A 24,620-nucleotide genomic window follows, 5' to 3' on the forward strand; every position below is an offset into this window, starting at 1 on the left:
GCAGCTGACTGAACAAATACTTCCTTCATGGTCAGCACCAAAGTTGGCTGTTTCAGAGGAATCCAGGCTGTCCCTTCAGCATCCGTAGGTGTTTGCCATAGGTACAGCTCTGGGATCAGGGTGATGCTGACTGTAATCAAGTGCAGGAAGTGCCAGTGCCATATCAGTTTTTATTGCAGAGGGATAAACAGCTGTGTCATTGATGTCTTTCACTCTGTATTTGGTGTTTGTTGTGCTAGGTCCCAGAAGGTTTTCAAATTGGGAATGAAATCACAGAATCACAGTGACTTTGGGCTGGAAGGGACCTTAAAGCCCAGCTTATTCCACACCCCCTGCCGTGGGCAGGGACACCTTCCACTATCCCAGGGTGCTCCAAACTGAATCCAGGCTGGCCTTGGAAACCTCCAGGGGTCCAGGGGCAGCCACAGCTCCTCTGGGCACCCTGTGCCAGGGCCTGCCCACCCTCGGAAGAATTTCTTTCATATATCCAATCTAAATTTTCTCTCTTTCAGTTTGAAGCCATTCCCCTGTGTCCTGTCGCTCCAGATCCTGATGAACAGTCCCTCTCCAGCTTCCCTGGAGCCCTTCAGATCCTGCAAGGGGCTCTGAAGTCTCCACATAACCTTCTGTTCTCCAGGCTGAGCATTACCAGCTCTCACAGCCTGGCTCCATAGGGAAGGTGCTCCCTTCATCAACTTCATGGCTTCCTCTGGACTTGCTCCAACAGTTCCATGTCCTTCTTATGCTGAGGACATCAGAGCCATGGGCAGAATAATCTCATCAGGGGTCAGGGCCTCCCATTCCCAGCTCCTGCTTGGAGTGAACATATCCCCTGCACTGCAGAGATGTGCTGGGCACTGTATGTAATGAATGTCCTTCCAAAATAAAAGATGAATTTATTGAGATGCTCTCAGCAGGATTTATGAAAGTAATGAGTATTGCAATTTTGATTTTAACCTTTACAGAATAAATTTCAAGTTTGGTGAGGTCTGAACTGGAAATAGGTTTGAGTTTCAGTTATTCCATGTGTGTGCATTATCACTCCCTTCCCCTTGCCCATGCAAACAGAATAATTTGATTTATTTTATTTTACTTATTTTCCTGACTGTCAGTGTTGTGCTGGGAGGAGAAGCTGTTGGTGCAGGGGCTGTGGGGACACAGCTGAGCTGCCAGCAGGGCCGTGCAGGGACAGAGTGACAGTGCCAGCCCTTGCAGGGCGCTGCTCAGCTGCTGCTCAGCACCATGTGAGCATTTCTAGTTCTCTCACACTATAAATAGCCCAGCACTTAGTGGGTTTTTATTAATAAACATCAACAGTATTTTTGGAGAGTATTTATAATAATTGGGGAACAGATTAAATGGTTTATATTTCTGGACTGGGAGGGAGTTTGGGTTTCGTTAACATCAGGAAAGCCTCAGCATGTCCACTGTTTTAAAATTTTACTTTAAATATGAATATCACTTTTATTTGCCGAATGTGTTAATTTTTAATGACATTTTATTATTTAAATTATTGACATTACTCTTGTTTGGTTTAAAATTAAAAGGATGTGAAGCCTCTGTTTATACAGTAACCCTGTTGTCAGAGCAAGTGTTAATCACCCAAACCTAAAAAGATACTGTGTTACTCAAAGTGATACTCTGTACTTTGTTCCTAAATACTTTTTTTTTGTTTATTAACTCTTAGGACCCTTCAAAGTCTTACAAGAAAGCTGGAGAAGTTGCATCAGTTGAGTTACGCACGGAAGAAGGTATCCAAGTAGAAACAACCCCTTTATCTAAGAAAGTTTCCCCATTGCATTCTGAAATGACAGATTATATAAAGTCATCTCCTCCGACCCTTATCAGTAGCCATAATTCTGACTTAAAGGATAGAACAGAAATTAACGGAGCAACAACTGTCACAGAAAAATTGGCTCAACTTATTGCAACTTGTCCTCCCTCCAAGTCTTCCAAAACAAAGCAAAAGAAGCCCGGAAGTGGAAGTGGAACTACGTCTGGTTTGGTGAAAGACTCCGGGAAGAAGCTGCCGGGAACCATAACTGCGAGTGGGTTGGTTAACAAGGATTTGGTGAAGAAACTGGCAGGCTCTGGGATTGCTGTTGGATTGGTGAACAAGGACTCAGGGAAGAAGCCACTAGGGATTGGCAGCACAGCCATAATGGTTAACAAAGACTCTGGGAAGAAGCCCCAAGCGATCAGCCCCTTAATTGGATTGGTTAGCAAGGACTCTGGGAAGAGGCCTCCAGGGATCAGCGCTCCAACAGGGTTAGTCCACAAGGATTCGGGGAAGAAGCAGCCAGTGACCAGCTCTGCAGTTGGATTGATCAGCAAAGATGTGGGGAGGAAACTTCCAGGGATGAGTGCTCCAACTGCATTGACTAACAAGGAGCCTCTCAAGAAGCCAGTAGCGATCAGCACTCCAGCAGGATTGGTTAACAAGGATGCTGGGAAGAAGTTGTTGGGAGTGAATAGTCCTACAGGTCTGCTTAACAAGGATTCTGGGAGGAAGATGCCAGGGACTGGGAACAGCACAGTTTTGGTTAACAAAGACTCTGGAAGGAAGACACCAGGGATTGGCAGCCTGATGGGACCGGTTAGCAAGGACCCTGGGAGGAAGATGCCAGGAATTAGTAGTCCCGTGGGGTTGGTTAGCAAGGACTGTGGGAAGAAGCCAGCAGGGATTGGCACTCCAGCTGGTTTGGCTAACAAGGACTCTGGAACGATGAAAGCAGACTCCCTCGTGCCCTCCTCAGAGCCCTTTAAGCTTCCTTGCAATTCAAACCTCAGTAGCCTTGAAAGCCATGAGCCTGCGGATTTACTGAAGGAAAATACTACCAGCAAAACCTTTGAGAAGCACATTATGAGACAGAGCAAAGAAAGTATCTTGGACAAGTTTTCAATTCGGAAAGAAATTGCTGATGTAGGCAAAGAGATGTTCAATGAAGGAATGTGTGTTCCACAGGATGCCTACTCATCCAGTGAGAAAGGGATTTATGAAACGTCTAAGCACGAAAAGCAGCCTCCCGTTTATTGCACTTCACCAGACTTCAGGACAGGAGGTGCCTCGGAGGTGTCGACAGCCAAGTCCCCGTTCAGTGCAGTGGGAGAGGGGAATCTCCCGTCTCCTTCCCCCACAGTGTCTGTCCCCACCCTCAACAGGAGCCTCTCCACGGCCTCCTCCCAGCTGGCGTCCAACTCATTGCATTTAAGTTCCACGGCAGAGCTCTTGGAAGGCATTTCAGATCCTACAGGCAAAACGCCGTTCTCCTCAGACAGCACCCTCCTGAGTCTGAACAGGACATTGAACCACACCCTCAGCACCGATTTTAAGAGTGCTGAGAAAGACTTAAGTGATTCAAAAGCATCTTACGTGGAAACTTCAAGAACAAGTCCTCCCACAGGGAAAAAGCCCATTTTGGCAGCTGAGACAAGCATCCACACTACTGTCACCCCTTCAGTAGTTAGTTTCACCAGCTTGTTTGGTAGCAAGCAGTTCCTCAAGATCGGTGCAATAGCTGCATCCGAGAAATCCTGCCAAGGAGCAAAAAACCTGAGCAGCACTCAGCAATCAAAACCTTTAAAGAAAAGAAAAGGAAGGAAGCCACGATGGACTAAAGTGGTGTCAAGAAGCGCATGCCGACCTCCAAAGGGTCTGGAACTAGAAAGGTCAGAGCTTTTTAAAAACATTTCATACAGTGCATTATCAAGCAGTAATTTGGAGCAGGCCAAATTCCTGAAAAACATCGGATCGTCTTCATTTGTGGAGCACGAATTTGTTAAACAACAGTTGCCAAAGCTGAATGAAGCTAATGGCCAGTCTCTGGCACTGCTGGCGGAGACTGACAAACAGACTCAGAAGTTCTACAGTGCTCACAAACAACCCTCCAGCTTGTGTATGTCAGATGATTTCTTACCTGACATTTACAAACCCAAGAGAGGAAGACCTAAAGCCAAGGAAATGCCAGAACTCGAAGGTCCCCCCAAAAGAACTCTTAAGATCCCAGCATCAAAAGTCTTCTCAGTGCAGTCAAAAGAAGAGCAAGAACCTCCAATTTTGCAGCCTGAAGTTGAAATTCCCTCTCTAAAGCAAAGCTTATCAGGACAAGCTTTTCCTAAAAAGAGAGGGAGACCTAAAAGGCAGATCCGGTCATCAATTAAAATGAAACCGCCTATTCTGTCTGTGGCACCTTTTGTTGGAACAGAGAACTCAAGCAAAATGGGGCCAGAAAGTGAACAGCATCGACCGGGGGAGTTCTTTGAGAGGAAGGACCAGCTCCGAGGGCCAGAAGAAGTCCAAAGCCCCAGTATTTGTAGCATGAGTGATTTGGAAGTAGACTCAGACAGAAAAGTTGCCAAGAGAAATAACGGACAGTTAATGAAAACAATTATTCGAAAAATAAATAAAATGAAAACTCTGAAGCGAAAGAAACTTCTGAATCAGATTCTGTCCAGTACAGTGGAACCAAATACCAAAGGGAAGATGCAATCCAAGCTCCACAACACCGTGTCAACTCTTGCTGCCACGTTTGGTTCAAAACTAGGCCAGCAAATCAATGTCAGCAAGAAAGGAACAATTTACATAGGAAAAAGGAGAGGGAGGAAACCTAAAGCTGTCCTGAATGGCATTTTAGCCAGCAGTGCTGCCAGTCTGACGGTTCTGGAGAAGTCTGCCCAGCAAGCTCCTGGTACGTCCCTAGGACAAGTCCTTCCCCACTTGCTGCCCTCGGCAGCCAGTCCCTCAGAGATCCTCCCATCCCCGGTTTGCTCCCAGTCCTCGGCCGTGAGTGGGGGGCAGAGCCCCGTGAGCAGCGACGCGGGGTTCATCGAGCCCAGCTCGGTGCCCTACCTGCACCTCCACTCCCGGCAGGGCAGCGTCGTCCAGACGCTCGCCATGAAGAAAGCAGCCAAGGGGAGGAGGAGATTGTCCCCGCCGACGCTGCTGCCCAACTCCCCCTCCCACCTGAGCGAGCTGACGTCGCTCAAAGAGGCCACCCCGTCCCCCGTGAGCGAGTCCCACAGCGACGAGACCATCCCCAGCGATAGCGGGATAGGCACGGACAACAACAGCACTTCGGACCGAGCAGAGAAGTTCTGTGGGCAGAAGAAGAAAAGGCACTCGTTTGACCATGTGTCCCTCATCCCACCCGAGACTTCCACCGTGCTGAGTAACCTGAAGGAAAAGCACAAACACAAGTGCAAGCGCCGCAGCCACGATTACCTCAGCTATGACAAGATGAAGAGGCAGAAGCGAAAAAGGAAAAAGAAGTACCCTCAGCTCCGAGGGAGGCAGGACCCCGACTTCCTCGCTGAGTTAGAGGAGTTAATAAGTCGATTAAGTGAAATTAGAATAACCCACAGAAGTCACCATTTTATACCCCGAGATTTGCTGCCTACCATTTTTAGGATAAATTTCAATAGTTTCTACACCCACCCTACTTTTCCTTTAGATCCTTTGCACTACATTAGAAAACCTGATTTAAAGAAAAAGAGAGGCAGGCCTCCAAAAATGCGGGAAGCTATGGCAGAAATGCCTTTCATGCATAGCCTCAGCTTTCCCCTGTCCAGCACCGGGTTCTACCCCTCCTATGGCATGCCTTACTCCCCTTCTCCCCTGGCAGCTGCTCCCATAGGATTAGGTTATTACGGAAGGTACCCTCCAACTCTTTACCCTCCTCCACCCTCTCCTTCTTTCACTACCCCCCTGCCCCCACCTTCCTACATGCATACAGGCCACCTGCTTCTCAACCCCACCAAATACCACAAGAAGAAGCATAAACTCTTGCGCCAGGAAGCTTTCCTCACCACGAGCAGGACTCCTCTGCTGTCCATGAGCACGTACCCCAGCGTCCCACCCGAGATGGCCTATGGCTGGATGCTGGAACACAAGCACAGGCACCGCCACAAGCACCGGGAGCACCGCTCCTCTGAGCAGCCACAGGTTTCCATGGACACCATCACGGCCAACAGCTCCTCCAGAACGGTTCTGGAGTCCTTGAAGCGCTACAGGTTTGGGAAGGAGGCTGTTGGCGAGAGGTACAAACACAAAGAGAAACACAGATGCCACATGTCTTGTCCTCACCTGTCACCTTCCAAGGGTTTGCTTAGCAGAGATGAGCAGTGGGTCAGGAGAGAGCCTTCGGAGTCTAATTCCTTGGCACTGGGGTTGCAGACACCTCTGCAGATAGACTGCTCCGAAAATTCCCCAGCTCTGTCCCTGGGGGGATTCACTCCCAGCTCGGAGCCAGCCAGCAGCGATGAACACACAAACCTTTTCACAAGTGCAATAGGCAGCTGCAGAGTCACCAACTCTGCCAGCACCAACGGACGTAAAAAGTTACCTGAGAGCCCTGGACTGTTCAGCGGGCAGGAGGCGTCGCTCAGCCGGCCCCTCCGGAAGGAGCCTGTGCCTTCCCTGGAGAAGGCCCTGCAGCCACTGTCAGGTAAGGGAGCTCGGGCTGGGCTTCCCACGGGTCTTTGCTGGGTTCTTTTGTACAAAACATGGCTGGAGCAGGGGCCAGGTGAGGCTTTGGCTCTGCAGGGATTGGTGCTGGGGTCCAGCCATGCCCTCACCGAGGGCTCTGTTCCTGCAGTGTCTGCACAGACTGACACAGGATTTCCCCCAGAGCCACCACAGCACTCTGTCCTTCCTCCCAATAGACTCCTCTTGCTTCCTTACAGGCTAAGGATGCTTTCTCATGCTTTTTTCATACAATTTTAATCTTCTGGAGAAACAAGGGAAAGTTTCTCATGATTTTTGATATTTTCAAAGCCGTGTTTCTCTTTGGTTTGGAGTTTGGTTGGTTTGGTTCAGACCAGCTGTTGCTGCTACTGTTGTGAGTAATGTTTCCATTTAAGAAAATGTTTTCTATTCCTTTTGTAACTCCATTTTAGTTTTTTGACAATCTCTTCTACAACAGAGCTTTCAATCCCTGCTTTGAGGCCTCTTGCAACACCTCAGAAGAGCTGGGGTTGATGCTGGGGATGCCCGAGACCAAACCTAGAAATTTTGGATTTATTCATAGTTGGGAAATGCATCTGACAGCCTCGAGCAAAACTGGAACAGGAGGAGCAGGAACAGGAACTTGTCATTTGCATAATACTAAGGAAAAGAAAAGATAACCTACAAAGGGCATGTGTGGCTTGTGATCCTGCTTGCTTCCAGTGTGTGAAGGAAGCCTGAGCTGCTTCTCCCTCCCCTTCTTGCCTACACTCTCCCTTGAAGTTTAAATCATTGTCCAAAGCCACTTGTGACTAATATTTCACAGAGCAAGAGCCAGCTGCCAAGACTGAGTAATCCCTCCTGAAATTCCTGGCTCTCATCTTGCTCCTTCCTATGGGATACTCCTGCTCTGATGCCTCCTGCCACCTCCTGCTCTGCACACCTGTGTATGGACATGGTTTTTCTCTTGATTTGGGGAGTTTATGTTTTCCTTCTTTATTTTAAGGGCAGTTGGAAGCAGCTGGATCTTTGACAAATTCATATTTCTTTGTGCTGGTACTGAAATTACTTGAGGGGGTGAGTGGAGTGTGGAGAAGGCAGCAGAGCCATGAGATTGCTTCTCCTGCAGTGATGGAAAGAGAAATTCCAAGTGCTGGGTCACTCAGAAGGTTAAATTTGGCTCTGAGGAGTGAATTGGTTGTGGGAACCTGGGTAGCTCTGGGAATTTCAAGATGTTTTCCATTGCAGTGAATAATCTGATCTGGGTTTGTGTGAGGAGTAACCCAAGGGAGGGGAAGAGCAGAGATGCTTTTTGGTGAAGGCTCTGCCTGGTCTTTGCCCCCAGGAAGTTTGAGTGATTCCTCAGGTGTGGGATATCACTTCTAGGCAGTGCATTCCCACCTGGAACCTGGTTGTTTTGTGAGGCTGGCGCTTGGCTCGGTGTCCAGCTCATTCCCAAGGAGTTCCCAGTGCCCCACACCACATGGAAAACTTTAACCACATCTGGTTAAAGAGCCCTAGGGAAGATAAATGCCAGATTTGGGGGCATGTTGTGTTTGTGGTGTTTTGGTTTCAGCCGTGGTGCCGAATGGTGATTCTGAATCCATGACCATGGCAGATTAAAGAAAAGGCACAGATGGAGGGAATTTTTGGTGCATCAAAGATTGTTTATTTATAAAACCAGATACAGTGGTGGAATGGTGCTGGATCAGAGACTTGGAATAAGCAGTCAGAGATCAGCATCGGAGAACCCATCCAGAATGGATTTTGGGATCCATAGGGAATGTTTGTGGTGCTTTGTTTCAGAGTATTCCATGTGGAAAGTCCACCTCACTTCCACAGCATTTTGAATGTAAATCTGGCCTAGCTGGATGAACAAATTCTTTTTACAATATTGGCCAGTGCCAGATACTTTCAGAGGTTTGCCCATGAGTTGTGTTAGGAAAAGGTTGTGTTGGTTGTTTTGCAAACAGGACTCCCAAGGAGGTCAGAGTTTCCCGGGAGGTGAAGCACAGGTGGAAGTTCGCTCTTGGAGGCTGTTGTGTGACCTTGGCACAGCCAGAGCAGTGCAGGTCACGAGGCTCTGGTGTTTTGTCTGGGGGAGTTTTGTAGGACACTGCAGCCTGTTCATCCCAAGTTCCCAGGCACTGTTCCTGAACTTCTGCAGCTTCACATCAGGAGTTGTTTTGGACAATGGATGCCGTGTCATAGCCCAGCTTTGGCGTGCCTTGCCGTGAGCCTTGATATGCTGCTTACAATTCCTGTGGCCTCGGTGTGTTCCACTTACAGTCCTGGCAGGAAGCGGGGAGGAAAATGGGATCAGCCGTGTGGTGGGGAGTGGTGCAGCTGAACAGTCTGTACCGCTGCCGTTCCCTCTGCAGACACCGGGCCAGCTGTGAGGCTGCTCCTGCTCTCAGTCCCGATCTGAGCGAGGTGCAGATGAGGTTCTGTCTTTTCCCCTGGGATAACCGGTGTTACCGGGCTCTGTGGGCTGCTGGGGTGACCCGGGCAGTCCCAGGCCATGTGTCAGTCCCTCCCCTGAGGAGTCCTTGTCCCGAGGGGTCCCTGTACCTGTCCCTGTGCCGGTCCCTGTCCCTGTGCCGGTCCCTGTCCGTGTCCGTGTCCCTGTCCCGAGGGGTCCCTGTCCGTGTCCGTGTCCCTGTTCCGAGGGGTCCCTGTCCGTGTCCGTGTCCCTGTATCGAGGGTCCCGTTCCTGCCCCGGGGCCGCGGCACCGGCGGGCAGCAGCGCCCCCTGGCGGCCCTGCTGCTCCTCTGCCGCGTCCCGCCGAGCCCGGTGCGGCGGGGGAAGCTGAGCGGGGCGGGGGCGGCTGAGCGTGTCCCGGGATGCTGAGCAGGGTGGAGGATGTCACACGGGGAGGAGAGCGGAGCACCGGCGGTGACAGCCCCCGGGACGTGCCACCCCCTGCCAGCAGCGCCGGCACCGCTGGGCTGTCCCCGCAGCCTCCAAAACCTTCCCTCTCTCTTTTTTTTTCCCTATCATGAATTACAGCCCATTCCCACTTTGAACACTAACTCATGCAGTTTAATTTCTATTTTCAATTCCAACTCCCAGGGTACCTGTTTACTGTAGACTTTATGAAATCAATGTATCTTGGAGCTCCTCAGGAGGAAAACTCACACCGGAATGACAGACCTGCTGTGGGTGTAACTCATGGGCAGCTCAGCAGCTCCCTGAACCTCCAGAGCAGTGGGTCAGAATGAAGTGAAATTCGTGGGTTAGGATAAGAACTCTTAAATAATTGAAATAAAATTCTATCTAATAATAACAGTAATAACGATTGCCATGAAAAGAACAGAGGGAAATAAAGCCCAAGAAGCACAAGTGATGCCTGGTACAGTTGCTCAGTACCTGCTCCCAGTCCCCAGCACCGGCTGGGGCTTGGAGCAACCTGGAATAGTGGAAAGTATCTCTGCCCATGGTAGGGGATGGCATGAGAACTTCAGGGTGCCTTCCAGCCCAAACCACTCCATGAATAAACCCCAGGAAGCACAAGTGATGCCCAGGGCAGTCACTCCCCACACAATGCCCAGCCCATCCCCAGCACCCCTCAGGGAATCCCAGCCACCCCCATTGGGCTGGACACTGTGTGGTGTGGAATATCCTGTGGCCAGCTGGGCTCAGCTGTCCTGGCCCTGCTGGCAGAGCAGGGAGAGCTGGAGAGTTCTGGGCTGAGGGTGAGCACTGCTGGGCACCAACCAGCCATTGGGGTGTGACCAGCAACACCCTCACCCTGAACCAGGCACAGCTGAACCAGCCACTGGGACAAATTCACTCTGTCCGAGCTGGAATCAGGACAGCTCTTCCCAGTGCTGAGCACCTGTGCACTGCCTCAGCTCAGCTCTGCTGCAGGTGCCTTCCCGTCTGTGTGGTGGGAACAGCAGGTACCAGAGCTGCTGGAAGAGCCCACCAGCACCATCCTACAGCAGGATGTCATGACGAAATTCAACAGGAACATGGGTTGCAGCCTGGGACAGTGTCCAGGAGCCTTGTGATGGTGCCCTTGTTGAGAAGAACCTTCATGAAAAAGAGAGCTATCCCTCTGCCTTCTTGAGAGATTGGAATCCTTGGAAAAGTGCTGTTGCTCATTCTCTCCACCATTCATAGGTGTTACATCAGCAGCTAAGAGTGCCCATGATTAAAAATAAAACCAAACTATAAGGCAAGAGAGGATCCAAAAAGAGATTTTCCCAGAGGTTCTGGTGAATCAGTTTGGTGCTTTCAAGGATTCTCCCATCATCACACCTTGGGGTCTCTCTTGAGGCATGGAAGCCCCAGGCCATGGGCAGGGGAGGAAATTTGGGCCTTGGTTTTGGGCAGAACTTCAGTGTTCTGCTGTTACCTTTTGGAGGATTCTTTGAGGAAGGGAGGGAAGAGCTCAGAACCAAAGAGCTCGTTCATTATGAACCATATTTTGAAGGGAAACAGCAAAAATCTGTTTTTCTGCATCCTAGATTTTGTCTTCTAGATATTTCCAGGATATGCACATTCTCCTCTCGCACTGCCATGTGCATTTTTGCTTATCAAGGGTTTTATACTGATCTGAATTTTTAATATCTCAGCATTTTCATAACTGCAGTACCAGGTTTTTCTATGACATTTTCATGACTCCCACAGCCTTTGCTTTCAAGAGTAATTGGGACTCTCTAAAAGTTGAAATTTTAGGAAAATAAAGCAGTTTACTGTAAGAAAATATTTATGTGTTAAAAAAAGGAACAGAAATAGGTCTTTGCTTGTATTCTCAGCAGAGCTGCCATTCCCAGCCCTGTCCCTTCACCCTGCAGCAGTCGTGGGATTCCTGTATCTTTCTAAAATTGGTTTTAACTCAAGGAATGGTAATTGTGCTTCCTGCTGCCTGGTGATATCATCCAAGGATTTAGCAAGTACCAGCAGGCCGTGTGTGCTCAGAGCACAGAGTGAAGCATGTTTTGCAGGTGCCTAAAATCCAGTGCTGGTCTGTGTGTAGATAATCATCATCCTCACTTGTTTAGGCCCCAGGGTTTAGCAGATTTGCCATGATGGACTGGAGCAGAAATATTTGTGGTTTTTATTGTGACAGGATCTTGAAAAGGAAAAGCAACACAGCAAGGGACAAATGTAAAGAATTTTAAAATCTTGGGAATTTTGGTTTTTAGTTTTTCACCTTTCTGCAGTTCCCGGTGAGCAGTTCTGCTGCCAGGAGAAGGAGAGGAAGGGAATGCTTTTTCAGAATGAGGTGACCTTCCAGCACAGAGGAATGGGACCAGCAGCACAAAGCCACTCAGTGGATCAGTCTGGAGGGGTGTTTCACCTCCTTCCCAGTGCCCTGAGGGGTGGGACAATGGCTGAGAGGGATGATGGGCACAACAGGGGACAGCACCAGCACATGTGAGGACCAGCACTGGCAGGATGGGCTGGAGAGGCTCTCTGAGGAGCAGCACCAGAGGCTGAGTTATGAAGATCATCACCAGGGGGATGAGGAGCCTGTTATTCCCTTCTTCTCCACCCTGGAGAGGCCACACTGGAATGCTGTGTCCAGCTCTGGGCTGCTCAGGCCAAGAGAGACATGGGCCTGCTGCAGTGAGTCTGGTCACAGGAATGACCAGGGGCTGGAGCCTCTGTCATCCAGAGGGCTTGGGAGTGTTGGGGTTCACCAGCTGGAACAGAGGATGCACAAAAGGAGCTCTTTCCAGTGTGTCCATGTTCCAGGTGGGAGGGAATGAAGAAAAAGGAGTTAAACTGGTCCTGGTGGTGCCCAGTGGCAGGAGACCCACTGGAGTTCAAGGAATTCTTCTTGTGCAGAAGAAAAAAGTCTTCACAGTGAGGATGAGAGAATCTTGTCACTGGAGATATGGAAAACCCAACAGAATCTGGTGGTGCTGAGCAACCTGAGCAGGATGGTTGGTCTTCTGCGGAGGTCTTTTCCAGACTCTTCTGAAATTCAAGGAGTTTGGTTTCAACTGGGAGTAGGAATATGTGGGGCATTGTTTTGTTTTCTTTTTTCACAAGCAAGCTGATTCTGGTGGTTAATATTATATGGCTTTACTCATGGTTTGTTTACCTCTGCCCCTGGCCTCTGCAAAATCCCTGCTTGGTGTTTCCTTTCCAACCTTCCCCTGTGTTTGTGGGAGCACACAGGTGTTCCTGAAGCCACAACAGAGTTTGAGCTTTTAGTGTTGTACTGGCCCAGCCAGACTGAAATGATGTTTTTTGTGCCTTTCCCTGATCTGCCTTGCAGGCACTTTGCCAAGCCAGGACAAGCCCTCACAGAGGCAGTTGGAGAGCACAAACTGCAGCCCTTCCAGGAAGAGATCCACATCGGAGAGCACTTCTTCTCCAGGCAAGTCCTGCTCAGGGGCTTTGGTTTCAGGATCCCTGTAGGCTCAGATCTGTGCTGAGACACAGCTGGGACGGTATGGCTGTGAGAACTTCAGCTCATGGATATACTGAGTTTTCTGCTGACATTTTGGGATACAAGGGCTGTGGGTTGGGTTGTAGAATAGGGAGACTTGAGCCAGTGCTCAGAGAAACAGCAGCACAGCTGTGGTAGGGTAGGGTTTGGTTCCTTACCAGGTGAAATTAGACCTTGTGGAGGTCAGTGCTTTAATCCAGACCCATGACATTACAGTTAATCAATGAGTTAGAGGAATAAATGAATTCCTCCCTGGGGAAGAGCCTGACCTGGCACTGCTCTGGAGGCAGAGGGTTCTTGCCCCTGGGCAGGTCACAGGAGGATCAGCCCAGGGTGTTCTGTCAGGTTTTCTTCCTCACATATGAGAATCCTGCCAAAGTGATGGAGGATGACATCTGGCTCATCCCAGCCATCAGTAATGGCACAGCTGTGAATGCCTCCAGACAGGTCAGAAATGCTCATGGAAGAGAGATAATGGAAGTACTGAAAGGCCTGAGAACTCTGGTAGCATCTCATCAAGTCCATGATACAAGAACAAATCTTGGATGCAGAATCCCAGTGAACTGGAGTGGATGTTGCAGCAGGATAGCAAGACAGCCAAGGGCTGATGTTCCCTGCAGCTCACTGCCTGAGGCTCATGAAGAAGGGAAAGGCTTTCCCTCCTGACAGGGCAGTGGAGCTCTAGAGAGTCATCTGAGGAATGAGGGAGCTGGGGGGGCTCAGCCTGGAGAAAAGGAGGCTCAGGGGGGACCCTGTGGCTCTGCACAACTCCCTGACAGGAGGGGACAGCCGGGGAAGTTGGGCTCTGCTCCAGGGAACAGGGACAGGAGGAGAGGGAACGGCCTCAGGCTGGGCCAGGGGAGGCTCAGGGTGGACAGCAGCAGGAATTTCCCCATGGAAAGGGTGGTCAGGGCTTGGCAGGGGCTGCCCAGGGAGGTTTGGAGTGCCCATCCCTGGAGGTGTCTGAGGAGCTCCTGGAAGTGACACTCAGAGCTCTGGGCTGGAGACAAGGTGGGGACTGGTCAGAGGTTGGATTCAATGCTCTTGGAGGTCTTTTCCAACCTCAGTGATTCCATGCTTCTGTGACTCTGTGTGTTTGAGCTTTGTTTTGTCAGGAGGTCAGACCTGTGCAGACACAGTGTGTGTGTGACTCTGTGTGTGTTGCTGTCACATCTATGACAATGTCAAATCTATTGCCCAATTTGTCACAGGGAAGATCTGAAGATGTTAATTTCCTGCAGGTTGTCACCCAGTGGTTATCCCAGGTAGCAGGGGAGGCTGGAGTGGGCTCTGAGCAACCTGCTCCAGTGGAAGGTATCCCTGCCTATGGCAGGGGAGTGGAACTATATGGTCTTTAAGGTCCCTTCCAACCCAAACCATTCTGTGATTCTGTAAAAATGAAATGTGAGCTCCCCTAGGATTGGACAGAAGAAAATCCAGCAGGTTGACCCATTTTGTAAGAAGCTCATTTGCAGAAACACTCCCATTATCAGAATTCAGACATTCTTAGACACCCAAATTGACTGCAAATATGTAGCAAATCCCTAGGATTGGTACTTAGAACTAGTTATGATATCCATTCTAGGAAGGATGTGCCAAAAGTGCCATTTCCTCCCTGCTTTAAACAGGTGTTTGCAACAGATGCTCCATTCAGCCTGTGCTGCAGAAAGTCATTTGCAGTGGGAAAGGAATCTTCCTTTTTCCTCTGTCTCATGCACTTTCTTGCCCTCGCTCACTCAATAGGGGCAGCTGCAGTTGTTGTAACTGGGAATAGGAAGTGTTAAAGTTGAGGAGTGTTTTGTGCAGGAGCATTGGAATGACATGAATCACAAGTTTATCAACTTGAAAGTCACCAAAGTGATGATGTAGCTGAGAAGATCAGTCATTGTTGTATTATCTGTGGATCTGGAATGCACATGGGTTTCAGTGTGTTTGTCAGAGAGGAGCTGCAGCTGTCTGGGATCAGAGCCTGTGGTGTCCCAGCCCTTGGGATCGGTTTCCAAGCTGCAGCAGCAGCAGTTCCAGGGCACCCATGGGACGTGGTGCTGGTTGAGGGTCACTGAGCAGGTGGGTTCTGTGAGGAGCCCCAGCTCCATTCCCAAGTGCCTCTAAAGGCCAGAAGAAAACAAAGGGCATTTTATCTTTATTATTTTATCTGACATGCAGAGCTGGAAGTGTAAATCCTTCCAGTTGTCTCAGAGTTGTTGCAGTGTCCATGCCAGCTCATAGCAAGAGGCTTCTCTTGTCCTTTGTCACCAGGAAGAACATTGTCCAGAGGAGGATTTTTAAAACATATTTTGCTGACTCTTTCTCCTCCAAATTCTGTACTTTCTGAAGCACCTTTTCATTTGCAATTACAAACTCCTGACTTTGGAATCTTAGTGTGAGGAATGCATTCTCCAGAGTATCACAATTGAACGACTGAGTACTGGGAAAATATTAGAAAATATTTAAACTAGAAAATACTTCAAGAATAGCTATAAGGCTGGAAAATATTTAAACTGGTTGTGCTTTATCTCTGTCATCTAATAAATAATCTCCCTCCTGTCAAGTGCTGGAGCTCTTTATAAACACATTTTGTTGTCTTCCTTTAACAGTTCCCTTGACACCAGGACGTGCTGCTCAGGCTCCAGCCTGAGCCCCGCTGGGTTAAGCAGATCTGATCTAAGTAATTGGCCACAATTACAGTAACATTTTGTCAATGTTAATGTGCAGTTGTGATGTATTTATGAGAAGGCAGTATCCATTTCATTCCAGAAAGAACAGGATTTCTTCTGATGGAATGTTATCACTAAGGAGCAGCAGGGCAGCTTTGGGAAGCTCTTAGTTTGGAGCAAATCCCTTTTTAATGCAGCGTAATCTACATGGTTGACCTGGAAACTTTCTTTTTCAAGCACCAATCTTCAGCTCTAAAGCATATAACAGTTTTAAAAAGTCAGATCTAAATTTACTTCCTGTGTAAATTAGCCTTTCTCTTTTGTCCAGATACTTTGATCTACCTTTATCCAGTCAGTTCTGTTATTATCAGCCTTGTCTATTTGATAAAAAAACTGCAAGAGCAATGAAAATAGTTGTTTCAGTACTTCCAAACTATAGAAAAAAAGAAAAATGAGTTTAAAAATATTTCAAATGTCGCTCCATTTTTTATCGGGATTGAATTTTTATGTGCACAGAGGGTTTTGTATTTTTATTGTTGAATAGAAAAAAGCTTGAGGGCTGTGTGAACCCTCATTGCTTTTTGCTGTTAGAAATGGGGAATTATGTGGGAATAAAAAGAAAATAAATGTGTGTTAAAAGTGATGATATAAAATGTGACTAACTTGTATCACTGGGTCCCTCTCCATATTACAGAATCTTGTCAACGAACCTTCTGGGCAGTCCCAGGACACAAATGCTGACTGTTGATGCAGCTGTTGTGTTTTAGCTCCACGGTTTTGGTCCCATCCCCGCTTTGTTGCCTTCTTGGGGCTACCTAAAAACAGAGGCCAGACAAAATTAAGGGAATAAAAAGTGCTTATATATTTATTGAAGGGCCTTCAGGTACGTTTTGGGCAGACAAAGCCCCCAGGGGCTACACCCCCCCAAAACTGGATGATGGGTCATGGGTTTTTACACTTTTATAAGTTTGGTCCATTTGCATATTGAGGGTTAATCTTCCACTTACAGCTTCAGGTAATGAAGTCGTTTACCCCAAGTTTTACCCCCCAAGCCACTTTTGTTTTACATTTCTTGGGGCCTGAGGCAGTGAGGAGTCCTTGATTCCCAGGCCTGGAGAGGAATCGTTGTGTCTGACCAAAATGGGAAAGCCGTAGCTAACACTGTGTATGGAGTTTAGAGTTATACACTAAAGAATTGCAGGATGAGAAATCTGTGGAAAATACAAAAGCTGAAGTCCTAAGGCACCAACCCCAGGCATGTCTGTATTTCAGGGGTGGCGGGGCCGGCCCGGGGCGCGCGCCTGGCCCCGGCGGCCGAGGACTCGGTGGACTCGCTGCTGCAGCGCATGGCCCAGCAGGACGGGCCGCCCGTGCTCGACAAGACCCTGGAGGCCGTCATGGCCAACGTGTCGGCCCCTCTATCGGCCAGCCCTGCCCGGAACCACTCCCGGGAGAGAGCCCTGGGCAAGCAGGACGGCCTGGGGGCTCCGGCCATCCCCAGCAGCTCCTGCGCCGAAGGCATCTCCCTGCTGCAGGAGCGACTGCCCGGCAGCTACTCCCCGCGGCACCTCAAGAGGAGCGTGGTGGAGGCCATGCAGCGCCAAGCGAGGAAAATGTGCAATTACAACAAGATCCTGGCGACAAAAAAAAATCTGGACCACGTCAACAAAATCCTGAAAGCCAAAAAGCTGCAGAGGCAGTCGCGGACAGGGAACAACTTCGTGAAGCGTCGGCCGGGGCGGCCACGCAAGTACCCACTGCAGGCCGTGGTGTCCATGCAGGCCTTCCAAGCGGCCAGGCTGGTCAGCCAGGAGCTGGAGGACAGGGAGCAGAGCAGCAGCCCCCTGCACCTGGGGCCAGACACCATCACAGATGTCATCGAAGCCGTAGTGCAGAGCGTGAACCTGAACCCTGACCACCGCAAAGGCTGGAAGAGGAAGAGGTGGCTGCCGGAGGAACAGGCCAGGAAGAGACACAAGTCTTTGCCCGAAGAGGAGCAGGAGAGCAATAAGAGGTGATTCCCTTGCAATTTTTTGACTCAGTTGGTTTTAGAACATTTCAGTCATTGAAGGAATCTTCTGCTTGGTTTTATTAAGGAGTTCAGTGTAGAGGGAACCAACATGTCAGCCTTAAGTGTGTTCAGGGCCTTCCTTAGGTACTGAACACACCCCGGAAATGGGAATCTCAGATGATCTAGAACTGTTGGTTCTGTACTTGTGTTGGTGAAGGATGTGTTTAAGGAGTTGGTAACAGGGTTACTGATGAGATGCCACAGATTGTTCCTTCATCCTGTGTGGAGTAAGGAGCCCTGAGGAGTTGTGTGTGCCGTGGGATCTACTCATGTAGATCACAAACAAATACTTACAGGCAGCACAGGATGTAAAGTGAGGTCAAGTGATGTACAGCAAATAAAGAATAAAGCTAAAGCAGCAAGGAGGACTTAAGGGGTGCACCTGTGCAGTCACTGGTAAAGGCACACACTAAAAATCTCTCTCTGATCTCATCTTCTCACGCTTGTCCCCAAAGTCATCAATAAGCAGATCAAACTTTGCCAAGAGTCCTCCTTTTCAGAAATAGGTGCTGTAAGGGTGCTGCTGGCACCACATGTTCAGGGGCTGCTCTGTGGCTCTCCTGAAGGCTGAGGAAAGGGTTACCACGTGCTGGTTTTAGAGTGCAAAAGCAGAGGGCAAGAGCTGCCTTCTGAATTACTCAGCTGAGGCTCCAAGGGATAAACATTAGCAGTACAAATAACATTCTTTTTGTAATAATAATATCACAAAAAAATAATACTTTTCTTATGATTATGCTTAACCCCCACTTGATCATGATAATTGAGTTGTGTTTTTTAAGTAGTTGAGACACCCAGAAATTCAGAAACATGGGCTTTTTCTGCTGACCAGTTTCAAGAGAGGAATAACGAAATACTGTGAAGTGATCTTAATGGAAGGTGATTTTTTATCTCTACTTTTTCTTCCAGTTTCACTGAGACAGTAGCTGAACCTCCCAGTCCACATGAGGCCCTTGGGAAACCACCTGAATCTGAAACCCCTGAGCAGCCTTTGCCTCCTCTAACCCAGCGTGAGAAGAAAGCCCCTCGACCCCCAAAGAAGAAGTACCAGAAGGCTGGGCTCTACTCTGATGTGTACAAAACAACAGAGTAAGTAAAACAGAGTAAAACTGGTCTCTGGTAGTCCAGGGGAAACTCTCCTTTCACCTAGAACCATAAAGAGCTGCCACTCATGAGTAGGTGAAATAAAACCATCAACTTAATTGAAGCCTATGTGGAAAATTACATGCATAATAATTGTCAGAATCTGACCCAGTGAGGATGTTAAATGTAACCCCGGTCAGAAGGCAGCCTCCATCAGTCTGAAAGTGTTTCTGATTATCAGCTTTGAAGAAGGTAAGAGATTTATTCAAGAGTCTTAATGTTCCTGGCAATCCAGGTGCTGGGAGAGCTGGATGTGTGCAGGTTCTGAGCAGGAGCTGAACACAGTGTCTGCAGAGAAGGGATCATTAGGTTGCTGTTTTCATTGGCTGAATGGTGGCAACTGGTCATCTTCTGTGTGAAAGAATTTCAGATATGCACTCAGTTCATTTCACAGTTCAGTGAAGTTCATCTCTATTTTCTCTGGGTTGTTTAGTGTAAAAAAATCCAGTGTTTCTTTATTTTTCCCACTGGTTGATTTGCAACCTGGTGTCCACTAGAATGTGGACACCTCCCTCTTTCCCTCTCCTTTGTAGTCACAAGTGTTTTCTAATGCCATCTGAGCAAATGAGTTGAAGTAAGGAATTCATGCTTCTGTTCCGATATGATCTGACAGATTGAAAAGAGAGAAAATTTGGCACCTTCTCACTATGTCATAGACCACTTTAAAATGTTACAGAGACCACTGGGAAACTGCCAGTACAGTTTATCACCTGCTCCTGCTGTAATCTCTCGTCATTGTAGAGTGAAGGAATCAGTAAAAGGGTCAAGACTCTTAAGGAAGAAACAAAGATGTCAGTCTGACCAAAGTGAGGCCACTTGAGTTTTATCTGTTTTAAAGAGATGTGCTGAAACTTTACCACTTGGATGGTCTGTCACTGCTGTACACAGCATGCAACCTTCAAATCTCAGTGTTCCGTCTGTTGCCTTAGGAGAGGAGCTGAGAGAGTCTTCTCCTTTCCTTTAGTGTAAATATTTGGAACTTTGAGTGTTCCTAAGTTGCAAGGGACCCACAAAGATCATGGAGTTCAACTCGTGGCCATGCACAGCCCCAGCAATCCCACCCTGTGCCTGAGAGCATTGTCCAAAGGCTCCTGGAGCTCTGGCAGCCTTGGAACTGTGCCCATTTGCTGGGGAGCGTGGGCAGTGCCCAGGGGGAAGAACCTTTTCCTGATATCCAACCTAAACCTCCCCTGGCACAGCTCCAGCTGTTCCCTCAGGTGCTGTCCCTGCTCACACTGAGCAGAGATTGGAGCTCCTCCACTGCTCCTCAGGGAGAAGTTGCAAATCACTAACAGAGGGCAGGTTTGTCTTCTCTTTGCATGTTGTTCCACATGCTGAGTTCTTCCCTGCTCTGATACTGGGGTTTGAGATGAGCTGCTTTATGGACACTCAGGAACTTCACCCTTCCAAGGAAGCAAGTGCTGCCTCCACCATGTGAGCTGCCTCTGCACTGTTTGCACACTGATACTGAAGCAGGGCATGGACCTGCATAGCTGGGCAAGGACAGAGCTGTGGCCTCTCCATTGAGGACTCCTTTGCAGCCTGAAGGGCTGATCCCACCATTCCATCCTGCTGGCACTGAGTCATTTCTTTACTGAGTTGGATCAGCAGACTAAATCCAAAGAACAGTCACTTGGTAATTAGATTTTTATCTGGTTTGATATGCTGTTCCCATTCTACTGCATGGTCAGACATACAGCTGGATATTTGGAAACAGAGTAAGAGGAGAGCAGAAGTTCATGTTATTATCCTGTTACTTAGATAACTTCCTGCTGTAGGACTTTGAAAACTTGATCTGAGTGGAGAAGGAAAAGGCAGCTCTGTGATCATGGGGCACCCTCTAGTGCTGTCACAATGAGTGTTGGTCCCTGTCCCCATTCTCACAGTCACTGTATTCCATTAGTGAGTTGTACTCGCTGGTTTTCTGTAATTTTTTGCAGTGTTCACTGCAGACATTTTGCTTTAAACACCACTTTCCTACTCTATTTCATCCTTCCTAAATAATTCCTAAATGTCAGGAGGACGTGTGAAGCAGTGAAGGTTGCACTGAGATTTGTACAAGTCACAGCCTGTCCCTGCTGGTCACATCCAGCTGCTCAACCACAGCACAGGAAAGGCTTGGCCTGGCCTGGCTGGTGTTGGTAGACTGTTAAGAGATTTCAAGAGTTCATTTTTAAAAGATATTTTAAAAGTATCTCATTTCTCTGCAGCCAGGTACACTTTGCCTCAGCAGGAGTTCAGTCCAGCTCTGCTCCATCTGGAGACCTTGTTAAAATACAGTGAAGAAAGTTCAGATTTTGATATGTTGCAAATGAAGTAAGGATAAAACCTTAAAGAGAAAAGGAATGGTTCCTGAGTCATTCTCAGTTCTACCTCCTTTCCAGCTGTAATTTTGTAGGCAGCATGTCTGTAACCTTCACAGGAGTGTTCCCAGTCCTTGGCTCCCTCTGGGAGTTCCATGGACCCGCTGCTGGAGAGATGTTCAGTCTGTGGTGGCACAAGGTTGCAGCTTTGAAAACAAGGGAAGATCTTGTGCAGGAGTTGTTCTCTCCCTGTATCCAGCAATGGCTTTCCTATAGGAGTAAAGTGCAAAGTCCAGTTCAGAAAAAAAAATTCATAATTGGTAAATTAGCAATTAATTAAAATGCTGTAGAGTGTTTTGAGAAATGCAATATTTTGACACTTGAGCAGGACATGAATTGCAGTGCAGCAGGTGCCTGATGTTGGCACAAGCTGGTGTTGCACCAAAAGAATCAGCTGTGCTTTCTCCTCACCTCTGTGGCAGATTCCTGTTCTTGTGCTGTCCCTTCTTTTGTCCCATCCTGATGTTCAGGTGGGATTATGGTTGGATGGAATCTAGCCTTCCATTGGAGGCTTTCTGGAGCAGTTAACCCTGCAGTCAGACCAATGGTCAGATCAGCATCAAAAGCCAGCTTATCCCCACTTAAAATGTTCATCAAACTGTGATCTGAGAAAAAATGGGGCTCCACACATCAAAAATGTCATTCCACAGAGAAGTAATCCCAGCCAACATGATAAGAGTGTAGAGACACTGGAAGCTGGAGAGGAGGAACATAAATGAAAGAGAAAAAAAGGAAGGAGAGTGTTGAAGAGAAGTGGAGGTACAGGGAAGTCAACTGTGGGTCTGGTGTTTGTTCCTTAGCTTGCCTAAGACTTGAGACTGACATTTTGAGACTAAACCTGGTCTTCAGCCCCTGCAGAGTGGTACAAAATGTGGCCATCTACAAAAATGTCATTTGGCCATTGCCCTGTTACTGGGAGCCTGCACAGAGAGGCCAGTTCAGTTCTCTTGGTGGGGAATGCACCAAATGAGTATTGTAAATTCATCCCTACAGAAACTGAACCAAACACTTTTAGGCAATGGATTATAGAGTGGGAAATACTTCTTTTAGAATCAGAGAGTCTTTAAGGTTAGAGGAAACTTCCAGTCATCTAGTCTGACCTTTTGTGTGGTCAGGCTTATGTTTCAGTCTGTCAGGAGCTCAGGAATGTCCTGCCCCAGCTCCCTGTGGTAGGTGCCCACCTGGGCTGGTGGAATTTGTCGTTTCCCTGATTATTGGTGAGGTCTCACCCAGGTCTGACTGCCTTGCTTGGAATCACAGAATTATGGAATGGTTTGGGTTGGAAGGGACCTTAAAACTCATCTTGTTCCATCTTCTGCCATGGGCAGGGACACTTTCCACTATCCCAGCTTTCTCCAAGCCCCATCCAGCCTGGCTTTAAACACATCCAGGAATCCGAGGGCAGCTAAAGCTGCTCTGGACACCCTGTGCCAGGGTCTCACCACCCTCACAGGGAAGAATTTCTTCCCTAGTATTTCTAGTTGTTGATATCTGTATCTCAAAATTTGTTTTAACTTTCATTTTCCTGAGACTAGTTAAACAATAATATCACATTTTTATTGAGCCATCTTTCTGATATTTGTCCAGTTATTAAAACAGAGCCCTTAAAAACTTCAGTAGACTTCCATATAGTTTAATCTTTGGTATATTTAACATTTAGAAATCTCCTTGAATGTTGCAGGACTGCAGTTCTAAATATAACCATATCTGATTCTATTTTCCAAGGTTTGTTGTTGTCCAGTAGGAGATGTTTATCAACACCAGGTAACAGAGCTGTCACCTGCCTGACCGATACAACCATTCTGATTTCATACTCCAGTTTTTCTTTCTGCAAAGGAGTGTCTCATTGCTTTTTTAACTCTTGATTTCTGTTCTTTTTCTGCCTTTCTTGATGAACAACCTTCTAAAGGGCAGCACATAAATGTTTGCTCTTAGGGAAGTGGGAGAGCAGGGCTCTACATGTGTCACGTGTCCAATTCCTCAGCAAAACCACCAGATACGATCTGCCAGTCGTCTTTTATTTGTGTAGTTTTAGTTATTAGTTTTGTATCACATGCTGGGCATTTAAAGTCAATGGTGTCCCACTGGACAGCATTTATGGAGAAAAAAATCCATTGTGGAGGGCTGGGATCAGTGTGTTGGACAGGCAACCTAGAAAGCAGTTCTTTGGCCATTTCTATTATTACTGTCTTCCCTGATGCTCCAGACATTTGTGCCTTAAATAAAACAGAAAATGTGTTTCTTGTGAATGACAGATGTTCCCCGTTGTGATGTTTTGGTTCTGTCCCTGTCCTCCACAGCCCCAAGAGCCGCTTGATCCAGCTGAAGAAGGAGAAGCTGGAATACACCCCTGGAGAGCACGAGCACGGGCTGTTCCCAGCCCCTATCCACGTTGGTGGGTACCTCACCTGTATTTTCATTGTTGGGAGACAAATGTTGCACTGGGGGGCCTGCACAGCTTCTGCCTTTCTCTGGTATTTATCCCTTGCCAGGTCACTCGTGGCTTTTGGCACATGAACTTTGCCAACTCATCCCTCTGTGTTCCCCAGTTTGACTCAAGAGGCTTTTTTTGGCTTAAAACATTGTTCTTGATTTTTTTGTGTGCAGAAAATACCATTCTAGTTGAAAACCTGTTTTAACTGTGATAGTCCTTGGACAAAATGCAGGGCAATAGTCTCCGCCTCAAAGTAAAATTACAGCAGAATAGACACAGGCAATTATGACCATTTGTTAAATCCCAAAAGCTGAGCATGGAATTATAAATTCCCCTATGTCCCCATGAACTTAATGGTGTCTGTCTTTACACAGGGATAAAAGGGTGGAAGAATTAAAAACTTTGCTGTTATCTTTGTTTTTATTTTATCTCCATTTTTAGCTCTTGGTTAGGAAAAAAATGGGATGTAGGATTTCATAGAATCACAGAATCATGGAATGATTTGGGTGGGTAGGGAACTTACAGGGCATCTTGTTCCACCCTGTTCCATGGCCTTCTGTAGCTCAGGTTGCTCCAAAGCCTGTTCCTGGCCTTGAACACTTCCAGGGAAGTGCCTATGGAAAGAAGCCATAACCCAGGTCTGACCCAGGCCCTCAGAGGGGATGGAGCTCAGAATGCTGCTCCCAGGGACTGGGCTGGGGGGATGGTCCAGAGCTCCTACTGTTTGCAGCTCATACCATTTCCCAGGTTAAACCAAGATTGAGTAATTTCCTGATTCTCAGGTAATTGTTTCAGCTTTTGAGGTGCTGTGATTCCTTGCTGCAAGTCCTGTCATGCCCAGCGGGTCTGGGGAGTTCCATGTTGTTCAGCAGGAATCTTTGTTCCATCAAACTGTCACTGGTTTGTCTTCTGTAACTGAACTGTTTGGCTTCCTGCACAACTGCACAGCAAGGCAGAACAGCTGGACAGATCTATGTGAATCAGGAGCCACAAGACAGATTTTGGAGCTGAAGGTGAAAATTTAAATTCTTCAAAATGCACCCTTGCTCAGCTCCTTTTTGAATGGGGTCATAAAACCAGGTTCACCAGGCTCCCAGCCCACA

At 47.9% G+C, this 24,620-nt stretch overlaps 1 protein-coding gene across 1 annotated transcript in view; it reads left to right on the forward strand.

Annotated features, from left to right (window-relative positions):
• ASH1L (ASH1 like histone lysine methyltransferase) overlaps positions 1–24,620 on the forward strand; it is a 63,606-nt gene that overhangs the window by 14,869 nt on the left and 24,117 nt on the right. The window contains exons 3-7 of the mRNA XM_083878995.1: positions 1,688–6,443; positions 12,679–12,780; positions 16,782–17,523; positions 18,487–18,666; positions 23,384–23,478. Of these exons, the coding sequence (XP_083735121.1) occupies positions 1,688–6,443; positions 12,679–12,780; positions 16,782–17,523; positions 18,487–18,666; positions 23,384–23,478 (5,875 nt within the window). The remainder of the gene's footprint in view (positions 1–1,687; positions 6,444–12,678; positions 12,781–16,781; positions 17,524–18,486; positions 18,667–23,383; positions 23,479–24,620) is intronic.

This window comes from Zosterops lateralis, assembly GCF_965231275.1.
Source record: "Zosterops lateralis genome assembly, chromosome: 27".
Taxonomy (NCBI): domain Eukaryota; kingdom Metazoa; phylum Chordata; class Aves; order Passeriformes; family Zosteropidae; genus Zosterops; species Zosterops lateralis.